The sequence below is a fragment of the Colius striatus genome, chromosome 2 (genome assembly GCF_028858725.1).
Source record: "Colius striatus isolate bColStr4 chromosome 2, bColStr4.1.hap1, whole genome shotgun sequence".
NCBI lineage: Eukaryota > Metazoa > Chordata > Aves > Coliiformes > Coliidae > Colius > Colius striatus.
Window position 1 is genome coordinate 101276820 of NC_084760.1, and position 22136 is coordinate 101298955.

At 34.0% G+C, this 22136-nt stretch overlaps 1 protein-coding gene across 1 annotated transcript in view; it reads right to left on the bottom strand.

Moving 5' to 3' along the window:
• PACRG (parkin coregulated) overlaps window positions 1–22136 on the bottom strand; it is a 227877-nt gene that overhangs the window by 149471 nt on the left and 56270 nt on the right. Inside the window, exon 3 of the mRNA XM_061991617.1 lies at window positions 19133–19267. Within this exon, the coding sequence (XP_061847601.1) occupies window positions 19133–19267 (135 nt within the window). The remainder of the gene's footprint in view (window positions 1–19132; window positions 19268–22136) is intronic.

Consider the following 22136-nt stretch of genomic DNA (forward strand, 5'->3'; position numbering starts at 1 on the left):
TAAAAGTTTTGTGACAGTAGCTGTTGCTCTCCTGTTCCATCCTTTTGGGTACAACTCTATGTTGCCTGTTGCTGCAAACACTCTCTTAAGAGTATTTGTATTCTGAAGTCATCACTGGAAACCTAACAAGACTGCAAGATAACCTCCTGCCCTTCAGTAAACAACCATGCTGAAAAGTCCCCTTACCTCACTACATAAAACATTTAATAAGAGATAGGCCATTCACAGAAGTGTTGCAACTTTCTTTGGGTTCAGTTTTGTTGGTCAACTGAAGCAAACAAAAGAGTTTCTGTTACTTCTACAGCATGCCTCTTCGGTAAAGGAAATAGGTGAGAGATTCTCAGTTCAGTGAGAGGTATGTCACTCTTTCTATTTAATTTAGATTTTAGGATTTTATTCCCCATATTTGACTGATATTTTAGGTAATCACTAGATAAAAAACATGTTGGATTCTTTATATCAGTACACTTTAAAAGCATATTCCATTAAATTGAAAGGTAGTACATGAAAAGAAAATATTTTAGATCATTACATACAATTTAATTTGTTAAATTATAACAATATGGAATAAGATGCAAACTATTAATGAATCATCATTTTATTATAACTTTACACTATTTCACCAAATTACTTTAACACTTTTCTGCATCAAAAGTATTAAAAATATGAGGAATGAAGTTCATTTAGCCCATGTATTCTAAATATGAAATCTGTAGGATGAGATTTGCATGTTCCATTCAAATGAGATACTACTGCCCATTAAAAGAAAAATCTTGTCATGATTGCAAACTCTTTGTAAGTGCATTCCTCTTTCTATGGAAGGAGTTAAAGGATTTTTCCTATGCCTTATGCTTAACTCTTCTCAGAAAGATGAAACGGTAACAATTCTATTATTTCACATCACCTTTTCTCTAAACACAGATTCTGCTGCATTGAATGACAGCTTGTTAAGAAAAAGTTCCTGCTACCTCAGCATATTATAGGTATGATAGACTCACTATTACTCTGCTGCTGTTTTTCCTTTTACTGTGTGGCTACTGAAAATTTGTGAAATTTAATGTCTTAGTTGCTATTAAAAGCTTTTCTGTAAAGTTCATTAACAAAGACTAACTTAAAACAAAATTTAGATAACTTTATCATTTTGTGATATTTGTTATGTAAGTCCAGCCAACTTATAGCACGCAGCCTTTTCTGTAACATGAATGGAGATGATATTCTAAGCTAGCTATAAAATACACGTATTTTCATGTAAGTATATAAATATTTATATGTACATTTAATTGATTCTCAGTGCAATCATTACTAACAAACTGTTCTCCCAAACCATGTATTCCACAGAATTATATTTATGACCTAAACCTTTGGGTAGCTGCCTGGTTGCATAAACACAATGCTGCACAGTTTACTTTGTATTCCATGAAAATAAGATCTTGTATCAATTTTATTTTTTCTTGTATACTAATTTCAGACTTTTAACAGCTCATGTTCTGTGGGATTTCTAAATGGCAATGCACTTTCTATGTGGCAATGACAGAAGACAGTAATTTAGCTTAGCTTGATGTCACACAGAGATACAGTTAAGGCTGAATACTTCATTTTAAGTTGGCCACCTCCAGCATGGTTCAAGATAGCAGTCATACATATTTCCTTTTCTTACTAAAATGTAACTGATTGAGAATAATTAGTCATAAACAAATGCATTGGTTCTTGACTCTATTGAGGTAAAAGTGAAACATTCCTACTGACATCATAGGTGTAAGATTAGGCTTCAAGCTATTAAAAAGCTGCTTACTGAAAGGTATTTTCAATACATATTGATGCATACGATTTCATAGCCCTATGAAAAATTTAAGATACATCAACGTATCTTTAACAGAGAAATTAAAACATTTCATTTTGAGTTTTGAGGTTTTTCTTATGTAAGAGGTAGAGTTTTAATTTTTGTCTTCAGTAAGACAGCCCTGTATTCATCTATGCAGAAATATTATTTTTTTCTTTAGAACACGTCTGTAACATTAATTACATTAGAATTAGGTTATAAATAGCTAAAATGTGGCATTACAAGAGATATTGGTTTAAACCTTCATTCTAGAATATTTTCAGCATTTCTCCACACTGCACAGTGTAGGATATAAAAACATATATTTATCTTTAAAATAAAGAAAGGATAAATACAGGTAGGAGAGATGGAGAAATATTATAGTAAAAAAATAGAGTGTACCTCTAAATTTGCACCACTGAGCACTATAATCTTAGGAAAAGTAATCTTCCTCCAATCAACATAGTTGATTTATATTAACATACTCAGAGAAGAAAAATGGTGTAAGTTTGTTAGCAGCTTCGTACCTATGAAAACTTTCTTTGGCTAAAGAAGCTGAAAGGTCTGTTTTTAGAAACAAATAACTTTAGAACAAGAAGGAGCAACTGAAAGATGTGCTGGAAGGCCCCAGATACCCTCTTCGTGCCTCTGACAAAAAGCTGATGTTTAAGGCCAAAGAGTATTTTGCTTTAAAATATTGATACATTTACTTAAATGCTACAATGTTTTCCAGAGACCATACCTCAGAGTCAGGGATCTGATTTGCAGAAGTGCCAATTAGAAAAATAAACAAGACTTCATTCAGTTTGATTTTAGAAGGAAAAGATGGCTTCAGGTCTGACTGGAAAGTACATTTTCTAGGTTTTTAACTGAAACCTTTGTTTCATTATATTTAAATAGTGAACTTGCTCAGGCTGTACTCCTTCCTAGTTTCTCACAGGAGTCAACTCTATCCCAGCTCAAACCAGAACATCATCTTCTAATGAATCATTAAATTATTAAAATAATTATCAGTGTTAGCTTAGAGTTACAAATCTAATATGAAGTCTACCTCTGTGATCTTTCTTTTTATTTGCAAGATAGGTTTAATAGTGTAAACTGTGTAAACTAAACTGATAAACTGTGGGTGTCAGGAGGCCGGGACGTCCCTTTTTTCTATAGTAGCTAGCAACAGGACAAGGGGTAATGGGATGAAACTGGAACACAAAAAGTTCCACTTAAATATATTAAAAACTATTTTACTATGAGAGTGAGGGAGCCCTGGCACAGCCTGCCCAGAGGGGTTGTGGAGTCTCTTTCCTTGGAGGTCTTCAAGACCCGCCTGGACGTGTTCCTAAGCAACCTGATCTAGGTGAACCTGCTTGAGCAGGGGAGTTGGACTAGATGATCTCTAAAGGTCCCTTCCAACCCCTACCATTCTATGATTCTATGAACATTTATGAGATGATCAGATATTACATTGAGATTAGTATTAAAAAGAACAGATTAAAAGGATATAGAACAATATATTCCTCATGCAATGCTCCTAGGGACCACTGATTTTATATTTTAAAATTTTATCTATGTGTAAAATGTATGTCTTCCCTCTCTCCCTCTGCTGCTTCTCTTTACTGCCTTGGTTCCCATTCCTTTCAGTTTCACCACTGCAAATTTCTGTGTGGTTGAACTCAGATTACTGTAATGACCTAAATAAAAATAAACTAAGAGAAAAACAAAACAAAAAACAAAACAAAACCCCATCAAAACCATATTTTTTACTGATTTTAAGACCTACCATTTTAGTGATCTGATTAATAGAATTGAGACCTAAGTGCAAGTAAGGGAGCACTGAACTGTTGCAAATGACATGAACAAACAGATGGAACATTTTTATCTGGTTCCGATGCAACAGCAAGTGTTCATGTAGCTTTATCCCCAGTGAACTATCCATCCTGTATATTAGATGAATTGAGACCTTAAGGGGAAAATATATGTTTCTGTAGTTAAAGAGCATAGTAATGACTCAAAATACCATTTTTGTTGTTTGTGATGTATGGAGTTTCGTAGTTTGTTAAAAAAACAAATGAAAAATTAAGATCTATTTGGCATCATACCAACACCAACAATATTTAGCAGCAGGGACAGAAGATGCAATCCAAAACTGTGATCATTTCCACATTAATATGTTGTTCGTCCTCATCCTTAGGTACAGAGTATCAGAACAGCATCTAAATACAGAAAGTTTCCCAGAAATCCAGTGCTATCACCAGAACACAGATATTAAAAAATTCTGAGCACCATAACTTTCTTCTTTCTAGCCCACTATCTCCCTTTGAATAAGTCTGATTCTAAAAACACAAGGAATACTACAGGCAAGTAAAAAGAGTCAAAATGTTACCAAGCCTGGATATTTATACTCAGTTATCATTCTTGAAGTGTAGTTGGATTGCTTACTTTGGTCTAGCTTTAGTTAAAAAACATACTGCAGCCAAAGGAGTGCAGACTGGAAGTATTTTTTAATTCCATAGGTTAGATATTATTTGCTTGAACAACATCACATCTTTGAGGCTCTCCAGATATTTCTATAGTTGTGTAGTTTCTACAGTTCATGCTTGAAAACTCATCTTTACATTGCTATTTCTAAATTACCAAAATGAACTAAATATTAATAGGAAGAAAGAACATTTATGAACATGAAACAGTAAAAGTAAATGAACAAATGGACAAATGGGAGATTCACAGAATAAGACTTTTGTTTCTTAAACTATAAAATACCATATTGCCTTTCTGGTATTATTGGAATCTTCATGTGAGTAAGATTATCTATGTATACAAGAATTCTGTGGAGTAGATCTCCCGTTAGGCAACTTTCGGTGTCCCCCATTTTCACATGAAAGAAAGCAAGCTAAAATTTGGAGCTAGAATTTTAGAATTTCAGTTTTCTACATTCACATTTATTTTAAAAGTACTTTCTTTCTGCCTATCTCAAGCTCTTCTCATTTATTTGAAATATTTTTCAATTCTACCTCACTAGTTTAGGTACTTGCTTAGAACACTTTTCTTGTTTATTCCAAGTGAACTTCCACTACAAAAGGATATTTCATATATTTTGCCTTTTGATGTTTATTAACCAAAACTGTTTTTAAACTGCAGTATTGAATCCTTACTACTGCAATAGCAGTATGTGATTCAGGATGGGTAACAGTCCTGTTCCCTTAAGGGTTATGGTGATTGCTATGTTGAATAACAGCCAGTGGTGCTCCTATCACAAAGTAAGCAAATTCCATCTTGGGATGCATGAATAAGAATGGGGCCAGCAGGTAGAGAAAATTTAACAACCTCCCAAAATAGGCAATGGTGAGGCAATGTGTAAAATGGTATGTCTTGTTTCCTTGCCACACATTAAGGAAGATGTCGAGGAACTGGAGAGTTTAACTGAATTGATTCAGTTGGTGATTACCAAGATGGCTATCAGATAAATTAATTAATATTCCATATATTGCCTCTAGTCTCTGGTATTCAATAGCTCTGTAGGAGATTTGTGAAATATTTTTTCCTTTTTTTTTAACTTAAGAAGAAAACAGATAAACCTCACTACTTGAGGCACTTTTAGAACATAATGCTACATGACAGGTACTGTTAGAATTCTTCTGCTTTCATTTAAATCATATGAAATCTAGAGGGCCAAAGCACTCCGTACAATGTCAATAGACTAATCATAGTAATTTTAAACATTTCTGTCTTTCCTGTATCAAGAAGGGATCTTCCTCAGTAAACTACATCAATTTCAAACTCTTCAAGAAGAATCAGAACACAAGCTTACAGAGCTGTTACAGTGTGTTGACTGTAGGATCTAAAGGTGGAGGTGCTTTTACATTTCACCTTTAGTTATGGTAAACTGAACATGAATGCAAATCCCAGATTTATGGATGCAATTGTAAATGTACCTGATATCAGTAGAAAGTGATAACAATTATGCATTGAATACCTATATATATATATAACTGTAAATATTCAACATGGAAATATGTAGATTTGAGTTAAAGGAATGTTAAACATATGATGGAACAAATTAAGTCAATTAACGGTATTTAAAGTTGAACCATTAATTCTGGGCCTCAGTTTCTTTACCTGTAAAACTTCTATGCTTCAGAAGCATTATTAAGTCTTACTCATTAAGCAGCAGTATATTACATCATTTTTAAAAGAAAGGTAATGCAGAAATACAAACAGGATCATCCGTCTAATTTCATAGACTTACAGAATAATTTACTTTGGAAAATACTTCTGGAGCTCACCTTGCTCAAACCCGTGTCCTAAACACGGGTAACTATTTTTCTGCTACCCAGCTGGGCTTTCCCTTATTGGACATTGTGATTGCTGACTCTTGTCCTTTTGTTGTGCACCACTGAAAAGTATCTGGATCTGTCTCCTCCATAATGCCCCTTTAGGCATTAGAAGTCTCCAATTAGATCCTCCTTGGCTTTCTCTCAGCTGGGCTAATCCAAACCAATTCTTCTAGTGTTTTCCTATGACCTGTGCTGCAGCCCCTTGGTCGTCTTGGTGGACTCGCTGCCAAATCCTCTCCAGTTACATTGATATCTGTCTTCTATTTCTGTGGGCCCAAAACCAGACACAGCCTTAAGATTAAATAGAAGGGAATAACCCTTTAACTGAGATCCTGACTTTATACTGGCAATACCATCTAATATGTGGTTAGCCTTCATTCTGCAAGGCTGCACTGCTAAGTCATGATGAGTTTGCTGTCCACCAGGACTCACAGGTCCTTTTCTGTGTAAGTGTTACTAGCTAGTCAGTCATTCTTCAACATCTCATTTCATTTAATATAAGCAAAAATAAATCCATCAAATTTGGGACTTCAGAAATCAAACTCTCTTGAAGTCAATAACAGTAGGTCGAGAGAGGTTCTCCCCCTCTACTCTGTCCTTGTGAGATCACATCTGGAATACTGTGTCCAGTTCTGAACCCCTCAGATCAAGGACAGGGAGCTGCTGGAGAGAGTTTAGCACAGGGCCACAAAGATGATGAAGTGGAGCATCTCCCTTATGCTGAAAGGCTGAGGGAGCTGAATTCAATTGTGAACTGAAATTTGTTAAAAGGAGTGTTTCTGCCTCAGACACAGGCTTTAACTGAGGCCCTCAGTCTAGCAGCCTAGGAATAAGAGCAGTAAGGTTCCAGTGCTGTTATTAAATGGCAAGGCAATGCACAGGCCTCTCATCAGAACTGGTCTTTTTAGGTCAGAAAGGACAAAATAAGCAGCACAGAGTGGGAACATCACTTACAATACAGGCTTATACAGATATTTATGATTTCCTAAGTATATGACCACTGGATTCTAACCCTAGTAGAATTTCTTTGGATATGAACAGAACACACCAACGACAATTATATTACTTTGTCAGATCAGAAATGTTATTCAGTGCACTTACTCCACATTCTAAGATGAGATTCACTACAATACAACTGACATTCTGAAGAGACATGTATTTAGACTGAAGTATACACTAAAAGCAACATACTTTTTTAGCCTCACTCTAGCCTGAGCGATCTTTCATCTGGATGCTCATGTCTAAAAAATCATTATTTGTGATTTCCTGAGATACTTGCCTACCTTTTTGTATTAGTTCCTGCACATATGAACATGGTACAAGTCTTAAAACCTAGAAAATCAGTTCCAGTGCCTATTACTTAAATTAACAATTTAAAACTATAGCTAGGGTTTTTTTAATTTTAACTCTAGTATTATAAATACAGACTTCCACCAGGTCTTACAGCACTTGTTTCATATTACAGGGACTATTTAGGTGGTATTCCTTTAAAATCCAAATAAGATACATTTTTAACGTGATATTGATGGAAGTTACAGGAGAGAAAACTAACAACCCACAGATTTTGTCACTTAGTGCAAAACCTGTAGTATTTAGAATTTCCTATAATTGCCATTTTCCTGAGCATTAATGTGTAAAAGCCAAAAGCTAAGGGGAATGATCTCATTTCAATATTTAGGATAATGTATTTTAATTCTGATAACCTACCACATACTACTCCTACTGTAAAAAAAATCCACACTGCTATTAGAAATACAAATATAGACTCGGTCTTCACATTTTTCATTAAAAAAACACAATTCAACCATCTCAATAAAGTTTTTATCAGACATATTAAATAATTTTTAAAGATCTTGGCCATTAATGTTTTAAAGCTGCAATAACAATTTGAAACTAGCACTTTTTAAGAAAGTTATATCATTATGAGCGAAAACAAATTTAAGTATCTTTTTCCTCATTTGGGAGGCAGGTACATCACAGTAACACCACTGTAACATGGTATAGACAACAGCATCAGTTCAATGGGTTTGATCATAAGGCATTAAGGATGTGTTTAAATCTCTGCAGGAACAGAGCTTTTTTATGCCACATTGATAGCTATTTTATCAAACTGAGTGGTCAACAAGTTTCAAAGGGAGATGGAATTTGGGGAAAAAAAGTAGAATTTAAGTCTTGCTGTTTTAGGAAGTTTTCATGAGTCTTAATCTGAATGACTTATATTCAAGGACACATTTACAACATAGTAAAACTTGTAAAAATTGTTCCTTACTTAAACCACTTCCTGCTGAAGACAAACTCTTCTCAGATAAGCAAGAGGAGATACAGATGAAAGAACCAACAGGGAAGAAAGTAAAAGGACAACACAACTAGGTATTAAACAAACAGATACTATTAATTAGCAGAATATTAACGTGAGGAATATGAGCAGTGTTGACCCCAGATCATAACTCTGCACCATAGTAGATGTGAAAATGAATTTGATGTGAAAGGATCATAGAGGCTAGTGACAAGAAAATGTCACTGAAATGATGAACTAATTTATACTTTGAAAAGGGTATAGGAAATGAAATGGAACAGAGGGAGACAAATTTGCCTCACATACATGCCATACATAGTGGACAAGAAAAACAAAACAATGAAAGGGTAACAAAATATTTAGTGTTTATAACAAAACTGGTGAGAACAGATATCCACTATAGTACATTCCTAAAGTACAGACATTTGTCAAATGTTTTTAGAATATATTTTCAATGATAGTGAACTTTTCTCTTTGTTAGAGACAATGTGAAGTTTTCCTAAATATTTCATTCTCCTTTACACCATTTCCCATTTTATAAAGCCATATTATAACTGTTTAACACATCTCTTCAACACAGTGAAATGTTCACAATTTGTATTTAATTGTCACAGATTATTAGCTCTACATTTTCACCACATTTAGTCAGTCAATAGCATATACAGTCTACAAATATCCAGTATATATGCTGGGTACTGATTTAAATGTTTGAGGAGCTATTTATAGAAAAGAATTAATTCATAAGAGTGGTCCAGTTAATTATAATTCATAATAGTGACCTAGTTAATCTGAACTACTCTGCTTTTCTTTATTGAGTTATATGACATTCAGAAAATATACTAATCTGTCAGTTAGTGCACTGTATCTATGCCTACACAACACTGTATGATTGTGGAAAGCTACAAACCCATTTTTTTTCTTACAGATGTTACAGATACCTCAACAGGCAATAAACTCATACTTCCAGAGAATGATTCTTCCTGCTATGCACATGTACTTTTATACTACACCTCTGTATTTTTCAAGGCAAAATCTGCCCTCAAATTTTCACATTAAAAAACTGCATCATTTCTACATTATCTTCTTAAATTAAAAATACATTTAACTGTATGTCACTTTACCAAGAAATTATAAAAAAAAAAAAATCAGACTTGGTAAGATAAACTAGTTGAGAAAATCATTATTCAGTCTCTGAGCCTCAAAGTACAATGCTCACAGTTTCTGACTACCAGAAATAAAAACATCAAACACACATTGATTTTTTTTGTTGTCAATTCCATTTGTTTTGTCACTTGCCACAGAATTCTGTAATATTTGGGTAAAAGGAGAAAGGTTGATATCTAATGGACAGAGAATAAGCCATCTATTAATTGGGACAGGGCTCAGAAATCACCTTCAGAGTAGATATGGAAAATTCATCAATGTTGTATTTATGGCACCGAACAAAGCTTTCTGACATATAAGAAACACTTTTAAAGACAAATGTTTCTGCTTGCAGCTTAAAGACTGAAGTGGAACAATTCCTAGCAATTCTAGATGGTAATCTTTGCAACTAGGAAAAGCTTATCCTGTCTGAAACACAGTATAACAAGATCTCAGACATATTGCCTACTTAACTTCTAAAAAGTTTCTATCTTTAAGAAGAGAGGTAGTTGTTTAACTGAAGGAGGAGGAGCCTCTTGTATGTTTGGTATTTTTTGTTAATCTAACAGTTTCTGAAGTTTATAACATCAGTTGTGTCCTCTAGGGTCCATAGTAATGTGAATTGTTTTTATCCAAGTGCCTAGCAAATCATTGTCACATAGCAGTAGTCGACCTTTCTTTTCAATCTATGCACTTTTCAGGAGTTATAAATCAGTTGACTTTCAAGCTCAATGAGATGGCATATGCCCTGGTTTTTAGAACAGATGGAGGCTTGGGGGAAAATTGTTTCTGCAGGCTTGCTACAAGCAGCACTGCTCCATAAAAGTGAACCATTTGCACTAATTTCTCACATAAATTATACAAGCAGGGAGCACCAGCCCATTCAGCAGAAAATCTTTCATCTAGCTTTCAGAGGTCATTTAGCAAATTTAAATTAAAGTTATTTCTGATACATGGATGGGTTTTCATTCCATACACTTTCAAGAGATGGCAATTTACATGAAATAAAGGAATGGCTTTAATTGTGTATGTACGGAAAAGGAACAGCAAATTAACTGCCACAATATTACTGTCTTCTAGAATCCTGTGCTAAGTTGTGACTACTAATTAACCACAGAGGAATTAACAATTTAAATATGGGAGTTCTACACCATGAGAATCAGGTAAACTGTCACTATTCTTTGCAAGGCCTGCTTTTGGGCTGCAGTTGAACACTAATCCTCAGATTCAACACTGTTGTTGTTATAAAAATGGGATCTCAGTTATTTCACGGAAAACATTCTTTACTTTTTAATGTAAACTTATTCAGCTGTTAGGCAAACATATGTTTTATTTTAAATAAATATGGTACTTTATCTGAGCATGGAGAAAAGAATAATTTCACTAGATGCTTAAATTATAAACATGTAAGAAGTGGAAAAGACCATAGGACTGTAAAAAATCTAACTCTAGAAAGAATTCCTTTTTTGTGAGCCACAAGTGGCAAGGAAAAGGAGATTGCATTGAGTAACCTCTAATACCTAATATTGCCATAATTCATTGTTTCACTCGAAAAACTAGTTTAAATGTACAAAATAAAAACAATCTGTGAGAATGATGATATTTCTTGAAATAGTTACTTTGAAGTTATGGGACTGCATATAATTTTGCTATAGTGTTTTGAAATAGCATTTTGATAAGATTCTTCTTCAATCTCTAACGTCACACATTTCTTCTATGATCTGCAAAGATGTGTCCTTTAAGAGTAAAGACACAAATGATTTGTAGATTGGCATTAAGAAGTAGTGAGCCAACAGAAAAACACTACATACTACAGACCCATGGCTACCCTCATCTTTAATGACATTTAACATGCAGTTAATTTATGCACTATTATTAAGAGGGTTTTTTTCAATTAAAAATTAATTCTAGTATAGTGCTGTTGAAAAGTAAGATTTGATCAGACTAAATTTATTTAGAATCAATTTTACTTAGTGGTGGGATTAAATCAGAATAGAAATTTCAAACCTGGGAAATCTATCATTCCAACACTTTCTGTGACTGTGTGTATCATTGACTGAAAACTGGAAGCAGCTGGAGTTACTCAACAGCTTTACCAATGTTTTCTTAATTGAAGGACATCAGCTTGGTACCCTATTTTAGTCTGTAAATGAAAGATGGTTAATCTTAGCTAAGTCTCATAAAATACTAGAATCAATATAAATAGTGAATTTTGAAGAAAAAAACCCAACTACATACCTACTGTATATAAATATACAATTAACACATGTAAATCTGTGTCCTACACTCAAGAAATTTTAGTTTTTACCTAATTACATTTATATTTAATAAAGTCTATTGTTATCAAAAATATCATCAAAACTTCTATAACTTTGAAAACTATAATTAACAGGTGATGAGCAATGGATTCCTGTGAGCATTATGAAGGACTGAAAACCTAATGAATTAGTAGAAAAATTTACAGAATCACAGAATAAGGTTGAAAAAGACCTTTCAGATAGTGTCCAGCTATTAATCTAGCACTGCATGTCTCCCCACTAAACCATATCCCTTATGCCGCACCCTTATGCCTTTTAAATGGAGGAAAAGGGTGAAAATAATATTTATCTATGGCAATAAGGTTTCCCTCCTAATGCAGTCAATAGGAATTTTGTTTCATTTGCTAGAAAAAAATATTGCATTTTTTATGTAGCTCTTTTGGATTATTTCTGGCCACAGAGTGAAGTACGTATTCAATACTGCTTAATAGATTTAAAGGAGTTATCATTTAAACAAAAATCAAGTCACAGGCAGTAATATATGGGTATTTTTTACTGTCATGTATAATATGTATATCAAGTATAGCATTATGTATTCATAGTATATTTAAAAAACAGAACTAGAGAGATTTTCAAGAATCTCTTGGGGAAAAAGTCATATGCACATCAGAGAAAGCAATGCTTCTGATGGTCATTAGTTGGGCATTAGTATCACAGTCACAAATAACTATAAATGGCATTTGTTTATACACAAGTGTTTATGAACAGTATTTGCTTGTGCTTGTTTCAGTAAGCTAGAATATAGAGGTAACTAATAATTTCTGATTAATGATGATGTAACAGAGCTATTAGTATATATTTAGTTAAAAACTAAGTAATTATTTCTTGCTACCATGCCACATCTAAAGTTTGATGTGTTCCTGGCTCCTCAGAAAACTGAGGTTTTCACTGTCCTTTAAAAAGTTATTGATTTCCAAACTATTCCTTTACACTACATCTGTTAATATAATTGTTGGGATTTTTTTTTCCCCAGAGGCAGCATTTAATATTTTTTCACTCCAAGACCTTATTTCTTTACCTCAACCCATATTTCTGGTTCCTCCAAATTATTATATATTACTTCTGATTAAGCAATTCTTGCTTTCAGTTGCCTTCTCTTGAATCCACACTGAATTTTTCTGTTGTATCAACACAATTATATTTGAGACAGGCTTAAAAAAGGATCACTGAAAAGCAGCCCACTGGGGAAGATAAACAGAAGTCTATTGCAGAAGAGGACTCTGAACTATTTCTTAAAACATTAATGAAGACATTAAATAAAACAGAAACTAACACTATGCTGTGCCTAAGTATTATATATTTTCGCTCCTCTTTATATACAATTTTGCAAAAACCTTTCATAGTGAATAACAATACTTGTGGAGGATTTAAAAATTTTCTTTAAGAGGAGTGTCCTCTCAATATCTTTCTGTAAGAAGATATTGAACACTTTTATTAAGAATGGAAGCAGAAAAAAATTCTCAATATTTCAACATAAAATGAAAAGTATCATTTTTCACAGGCAGCTTGCTCTTTTTGCTTTCAGATATCTGAGGTTGTGATTTCTTAAGCACCTAAATGACTACTGTCAAAAGAACAACAGTTTTGTGATCTTTCAACTCCTTCCATTCTTCTCTGTACTTCACTACTGTTTCTCTGTCCTTCAACACGCAGCTTTAGATCTCATGGACTCTTGTAATCAAAGTTCCCATGACTGTGAACATGTTGCTAATTGATAAAAACCACATCCATTTTCTCCCTAGTTAGTGAGATAAATTTACTCACAGAGGGCTCTGATAAACATTAGAGCCAGTGCCAAGTATGCCTTAGAAACAGAGAGCAGAAGTAGTGAAGGAAAAAGATCTTCCTCTTCTGATGCAATAAACTGCTAAAACCTCTCAACTTCTGGAATTATATCTCACCTCTATAAGTTGCAAGGCATTAGTATAATAATGGAGTCTTTCTTTAGGGTAAATGAGATCCCTGCAACTATTTTTGTCTTCAGATTTCAACTTTGGGAAGTGTTAAAGTTGACACTGCACAGGGAATATCATGCCAGTGTTTATTCATGTGGTTTGCTGGCAAGGCAATGTCACAGAAATGAAAAATACAGACACATACTTAATAGCTCTGCAAATGAAAACTTGTGTCCCTTCCAACTATATCAGCTAATAGAAAATAAATATTTTCTTTCCTTTTTTTTTTTTTTTAGTGGTGGGTACAGGTGCCAGTTTAATCACAGAAGCTCAGAATTTCATATAAACTAATATAAAACACACTGATAAATCCAAACAAAGAATGAAAAACTATAATAAAAACTGCACTTCTGTAGCATGTTCAAATTATTTGTAGTCCTTATTATAAAAAACAACCTTAAACAGTCTGCACAAGGATAAAGTATATGCACAATCCAAATTCATGATGTTCAGGGCAGAACACTTTCTTTTACCACTGCATCTAGTTTCTGTCACAAAGAAGTTTGCTACCATAGCTTATACTAGCCCTTAAAATAAAAAAGCTAAGTAGGAAAAAGAGGATGAAGAGAATTTAAATGGTAAAGGTCAGATCCTTAGTGAACATAGGTATTCTAGAAAAACCATAAACCCAAAGATATGGAAATCATAATCATTTTGATATTTTGCATGAGAAGTTTGCGGTTTTGAATTTGGTTTCCATTTCTCTGAAACTGCCAAAATTCTTTTGAAGAACAGAAGCTCTTTTTCTCCTCCTGCATAATGACCTTCATAATTACCCCAATACCCCCAAAAATAATTTTCCAACCATTCTGGTGACTTTCTATATAATACAGAGAGTCTGCATTTCAAACATATTCTTAATAATTCAGAAATACTTTCTCAGTTATACCAACTTTCTTTGTCAAAGGTTTAATTGCATTCTGACCTTTTTTAATTCAGTAATATATATTTAAAAATGGAAGTCCTTTTCAGACCTGAACTACGAGTTTTTATTATTCGTAGCTTGGTATGAGATTGGGCAAAATAATACATTACTGCATTTTAAAACAAAATTCTGATACATGTAGGCTAAAAGAAAACTGCAGGATGCCACATAACTAGTCAAAGGGCTTATAAATATTTTAGCACATGCTTTTTCTAAAAAAATCACTTTCTACTGTTATCTAACTCTAAATTAGCAACAATTTATGTTCCAGATTTTTATGTTTGCTACACATCAGAAACATGGTTCAAACTACACTATAATTATACATTCTCTGTTTGTGGACAACTACATGTTTGAAACTACATGTTTCAAATTATGAAAGACTGTTCAACATTTGAATAATTCACCCAAGGAAGTTACATTCTAAATATCAAAAACTAGTGTTTTATGAAATAATATGAGTACTATATATTTGCAGGAATTTCAAGGCACTAATATCTCTCTATAGTTCTCTTCAACGACTGAGGGAGCATGAAAACAAAAAGATTTAAAATAGATATTAAAATATTACAGGGAGAGTATTCTATTTAGTAAAGAATTCACTGATTGTTAGTAGATGCTCTGAATGGACACAAAAAGTCTTGAGTTCATTTTCTATGGATTCTTTAATAGTACTCAAAATCAGAAATTTGTGTAATGAGTTTCAAAGATGGTAGGTTTCTTTTCATAGATGTAATTAACAAATCATTCTCTATATTTATCTTTCAAAATCACAAAAGGACAACTTTTATCCAGTTTTAAAAATAGAGATTAAGAACAGCAAGACTGTCATGTCTTCTTTTAGAAATAAATGTGATTGCAGCCTCTAACACCAGATAATTTTATTTGGGTATCATTTTTTTTTTTTACCCTCTGTATGATATTCTTTAAGACCAAGTTTGACTTCCTTTTCCTCTATAGATGGATTTATATGTTGTAAACATATGTCATCTGTTCATACATTTTCTTCCACTTGGTCGAAACAGGTTTATTTGAATTTGCAATAATAGTGAAACTTACCAACCAGAATGCCAACATTACAGGAGTATTCAAAGAGGTGCCTTTGTAAACATACTTAGTCTGAGAATTCTCATAGAAGATATATCTTGGTACAATGACCTTGTAGTAAGATATACTTTACTTTTAAATTAAGGCAGCAAGGTAAACGCTATGGTTTATCTGCATAGTTTAATCTCACCTATGCTTAGGCTTAATTTGGAATAAGAATGTCTCTTTCTACGTTTAGTGCATTTTGGAAAAAAATAAGCTAAAAAATACAAAAGTACTATTATTTCAGAATTAAAAATTAAACACATGGCGCTATTCAGAAATAGTTATGAATAGCTTCTGAACTTAAAATTTATATCTGGGTCTACAACCACAGTTATATGTAGCCAGTTTGTACAGGAAATTAATCACGGGCTTAAAATTAGGGATATACAGAACAGTTACAAAGTTGAGAGTCATTTGGTCATATATTTTTGGTAGATATTAACCCAACTCATGGATATTAAAACATTTCAGATTCTTCCGTTGTAGCAGAAAACTTCTGTATTCTGTGTACAGATAAAATACAGCAAACAAGAGTTCAACGTGTTTTCAAATAAATATTTAATATCTGATTATTTTTTATAATTATAGAAACAAAGAAAAACTAACAAAGAAAAACAAAATGCAACTGTGTATTTTGCAGGAAAGAACAAAATTAGAATCATAGAATCATTGAATGGTAAGGGTTGGAAAGGACCTTTAGAGATCATCTAGTCCAACCTGCTGTAGTATTTTCCTTTTTCAGAATAAATCCTTCTTCTGAGACCTGCCCTGCATTTTCTCTCATGCACCATGTGGTAGAAAAATAGCAAGTGTAAGAAATCATTATATAAATTACATCTAAAGGAAGAAAAAAACACCTCTCACAAAAAAGCATTGTGATTGTGTAATTACAGCAGGATTAAAATATCACTGTTAGCATTTATTTTTCTTCTTTCTTTCCACTAGAATAATGATTACTTCAAATAAATATAGTTCAGCTAAGATTTTAGAGAGCATTTTCTCTAGACACATGTTGTTAGAATTTTCTTTTTCATTTTAATGGATTTAAACAGTATGGAGGAAAATATGTTTCTAAAAAAATTACTTATTTAATCAGATTTACAAATATGATAAGTTGATGAAAAGTAGCCATTAGACCCATGTTGTGTATTTCAACTATTTGCATGTCCTTAAAACAAGTGAAAAATACAGACTTTACTTTATCTGTACCTTAAAATAATAGCTAATAATGAATAACATTCTCACCTTTTTGTAGCAGTGGGCAGCCTCCTAGACTTTAGAAGCTATCTAATGTAAAGTTTGAACTAAATACCTCCTGTTTGTCTGCCTCATCTACTTAAACTGCAAAATAATCAATGATGGTTACATGCCAAATTAAACAACAGCCTCAAGTAACTCTACTATCCCAGTATTGTTTTCTTGAGCCTCTGTCACAGAACTGAGTGTGGATTGATTTGTGACTAAATGAAATGGCATGGAATAAGAGAGATAAGACTGGACCCTGCCATGCACTAAGGGAAGAATGGAATAGTCTGCTACTGTGGTGCCTTCTTGCATGCATGCTGAAGTATTGATAATTTGTTTCAAAAGATAGGCTTGGTGCTCTGAAATACTTCCTTGGGGAGCATTTTCCTGTAACTGACCACCCTCTCAATGAAGAACCTTTTTCCGTTGTTCCATCTGAAGTCCTGATGCAGCTTAATTCCATTTCCTCATGTCCTAAATCAACTAAGCAGTCACTAGCATAATCTAGTGAGATGCTAGTCCTTATGAAGGAATTACATACCTTAAATAGTAATTCAATGAGTTTAACTACCTGTAATGCTCAGTCTGATTTTGAGAAATTAGAAGTTATAAAGTCTCAAAATAAAACCTAAATTCTGCAGATTTTCCGCATTGCTTGAAAATCATCTTTGGGTCTTAACTGGTGGTGAAAGATTAGAGTGTAGATTTATGTAGTAAGCCTGTGAGTTTTAGTCCAGAAAGGGAATTTCTGGGCTTGGTCACCTAAAGACCACTTGCACTGGAATCTCACTATGATCATGGGCAAAGGCTTGTTGGATAGAGATTCCTTTTGCTGCAAGAACTATTAATTGTTCCTTGTGCTGATTCAATACTGCTATGGACAACAAAAACAGTAGAACAAATCTCTGTCCTATACTTTAATAAGCAATAAAGCAACCTCAAAAATATAGTTGCTAACAAATGATATAGTACTACTTACCACAACATGGATCTGTTGGCTTCATTAGGAGTAGAAACAGCTATAAGACTGTGAAATCCTTCTTTTTTTTTTAACATAGCTATATATTTTAAATTGTTATCATGTTTTTGACATGAACAATTTAAAACATTCTATAAATCTGACATATTTTGCTCATGCATATCATGTTCATTTTCTGTAATTATTACTACTTCCAGCAAAACTGATTCTTGTCCAATAAATAGCACAAAAATCCCCATAATTCATGGTAACCAAAATAATTAAATAGTAGGAGCAGGTTAAAGATCAGCATTCATTTTTCAAATTAAATTTAAAAGTCTATGGTAGTTACTTGGAAGATTGGCAAGTTTTACAAATAACATCACCCAGCCTTTTAGAGAGAAACACAGCTGCATTAGAATGGAGTCATTAGGCAATACATTTATTTTGAAGCCAATTAACCTTTTGTCAGAGAAATGTCGGAGCTGTAATGGTTTCAGCAGTGGAGGTCAGCCTGTAACAGAGGCACGTATGACAGCGATTATGCTGTCTGACATATGCTGTAGACTGAGAGTACAGCTGTGGAATGAGAATCTGCCTTCGTTTGTATTCTGTTCTGCATTTTCAGGGAGCAGGCAATCTTGACCTATCCATTTAGGTAATTAAAGCTTCTATTTGGAAGTGTCCTGCAGGAAGGTGAAATTTGGGGGAGATAAATGGCTGCTGCTCACTGTATCCAGCCACTTCCATCATTTGATGGACTGCCTGAAACTGGCTGCATTGCCAGGTCCTCATAAAAATAGAGATGAATTGGGTAGGAGACAATTCTCTAAGGCAAAGCAACTCTGTCATGTTCCTTTTTGCAGCATATAATTTAATTGTTAGCCAAGGTAGACAGCTGACTCAGGGGTCTTTCTCTAATGGCTTCCCCACCATCTTCCATTTCCTAAGAAATTATTTCAGTTTATTTACTTACAAGCTAGCTTTGTTTTGACAATGAGAGATGTCACTTCAATAAACTCAGCTGGCTGCCACAGCTGTGCCATGACTTACCTTCCAGGCGATTTTGTTTCCTTTAGTATCATGCTCAAGGGCAATTGGGAAGTCTCCTCGCTCATAAAACCTGCGAAATGTTGTGGGTTTTGTTGGTCTTTCTTTAAATGCTCCTGCAAGTGGAGGCCCTCTTACCTTAAAAAAAGGTAAACACAAAACAAAAGCAAACAAAAAAATCCATAGATCAGTGGTAATATATTTTTAGAAAAAACCCTAATTTATATGGCTCAAAATAGAAATAGATACCAAAGAATAACATTCCTCCCAATTTCAGTTTATTTTCTTCTTTGCATGTTATACTTAATTTTTTTGAAAGTAAACTTTGGCAATGATTGGCAGCTTTTGTTTACTGCATGGTGTTAGGGATTTTTTTGTTATCACTTTCAGATTGTCCCATAAAAACTGTTTCTATTTCAAGTTAGTTATATCCAATACCACAGCATTTTAAAGCAAGAATAAAACACCAAGAACATATTGGCATGATCTAGTAGAAGTTTCTGGAAAATTACGCATTTTTCCTTTTTTGGTTTGTTTCTTTATAGTACTCATGTCACTTGATTTCCATATAATGTAACTGTCTTCACCTTCCATTGTGTCTCCCTGGCCATTACCTTTACCATATTCCTTCCTCAAATGCTCTGGATCTGGTTTTCATATTACTTTCATCCCTTCAGTATTGATGGCCAAGGCACTGGAAGAAATGAAGGAAAGTCTTCTCTATGACCTCTTTGTGAAGAAATTTGACTTATTTCCACTTAATTCCTTATGCGAGTTGTTGCTGGTTTGCATATTGTGTAGCCTGAATGAGAGTCCAATTCCAAAATGCTTATGCTAGAACTTTGTTCTCAGTCAAACATAGTAGTAACAGCAACTAATAATTGACACTAAGATAACAGAATTGCAAGTACTTACTAAAAAAAAAATCTATTGTTTAAGCTAATTAACAAAGCTAATCTCAAATGGTAAAAGAGACTGAGAGTGCTAAACTAATCTCAAATGACCTTGACAACTGATTCTTCCCTGAGAAATTCTTGCTGGGCTTTTTGTTTTTTGTTTTATAGCCATACATCTGGGATAAGAACCTCCTACAGTTCTCTGTGAATCTATTTTGTCAAAAATGCCTTTAAGACTTGTTACCTTTTATAACATAGTGTCATTTTCAAAAAAACTTGAGAGCTTCAAGGATCATAAATCATACTTAGTATTTTGTATTGTTTTATTTGCCTCTCTATCTTCAGTGACTCTTATGTTAGTTCAGCTTTCCAGTGAACAGACTGCAAACGTAATATCCTTTGGTTCATTTGTGCTATTCTGTAAATTAACTGTGCTAACTACAGCTCTAAATCTGATTTGGCATTTTTTTCCTCCGAAGTATTTTGACATCATTTTCTACTGACTGAGGTAGAGGGGCCCACTAGTGACATGACTACCCTGTATATTACTACAAATGGCTTAAACTAGAGCTACTAAACTGTGATCTACTGTTGCATATTGCTGTCACTGATGGACCATGTCTAGTGAAAATAGATTTGGTATGCATAGCTGTAACTTTGCGTAATAGACACATCTGCAGCAGTTGAAAGTAATACTCTAAGAACAGCATTTCTAACCAATGTAAATAAATCTACACTTATTGTTCTGTAGAGGAACAATTTGTTCCATGCCACTAGTATAAGTACTTTCACTTGTCTTTAATTTTTCTTCTTTGTATTTCAGGCAAGTCTACAGGTCACTGCACATTTGAGGCCACTAAAAAGCCCTATATGTTCTTTTTGTATATTTTTCACATATGAGACCTTCACAAGTCCTTCAATGAGATGAGATACAATCTTAATTATTCTTGCAGAATATCATCATTAGAGGTAGCTAATGCAATCCCAAACTGTGACTTATCTGAAATCAAACATTTTCTTCTTCTAACGTTTGTAAATTTTCTATGAACTTTTTTCTACTGCAACGTCAACAATTTTCTGGCTTTCCAGAAAATACATTTGTGTTAATTCAAATTCTTTCCATTCATTGTTTAGAAACAAAGAAACTGGAAAAACTAAAAGGATCTTTGTTGTGAAATGCATTCTGTTGTGCATTATCCTTACTTCAATGGTTAGAAAGCACAGTTTAAATAGCATGCCTACTCTGACCTGCCACCTCAAAAACAACATAGTAGAATTTGAAAAAGTTCAAAAGAGGATAATGACTGAGGGTATGGAATGGCTTTCATGACAAAAGAATAATCTGGGAAAATTATTACTAAGGAAGAATAAAGATTAATAAGACCATGACTTCATGGAGAGGACAAATGACAGATTTTTTCACTGTATCCTTGTCATGAGTTTGTGTGGGGCTGTTTCTGGTAATGGGGAAGGGTCTGTAATGGTAGCTCCTATAAGAAGTTGCTTGAAACTTTCCCCAGCTCTAAGTCAGATCCCACCTCTAGGGCTGAATCAATTGGGTACCTTTGTGATCATTTTCTAAGAAGCTGGAAGAGAAAGGTGGTTCTTTTCTGGGAGATGGTGGAAGGAGTTGATGAGAGAAAAGTGAACATGCAGACACCAAGGTCAGTGAAGAAAGCAGTGGGCTGGGGTAGAGAACCCCCTGCACCCTGTGATGAGAAGCCAGCTGTCCTCCTGCAATCTGTGGAGAGTACTGATAAGATCATTACTCTCATGAGATCATTGGACCCCATGCTAGGGGTGGTGACTGTAGACAGAGGAGGAGGTGACTCTGTGGGAGGGTGGCATAGGAGCAAAATATGCCTCGAATTGTGCTGCCATGGAGGAGACCTGCAATGATGGAGTTTTAGAGGAGCCTCAGACCTTGGGAAGGACTCAGGCTGGAGAGGTTTATTAAGGACTATCCCTTGGGAGGGATCCTGTATTGGAGCACAGGAAAAAAAGTAAAGTCCTTCTATTCTGAGAAAAAAGAAGCAGCAGAGACCATCTGTGAGGGACTGACTGCAATCACCATTCCCTGCCTTTCCTGCACCACTGAGGGGAGAAGAAAG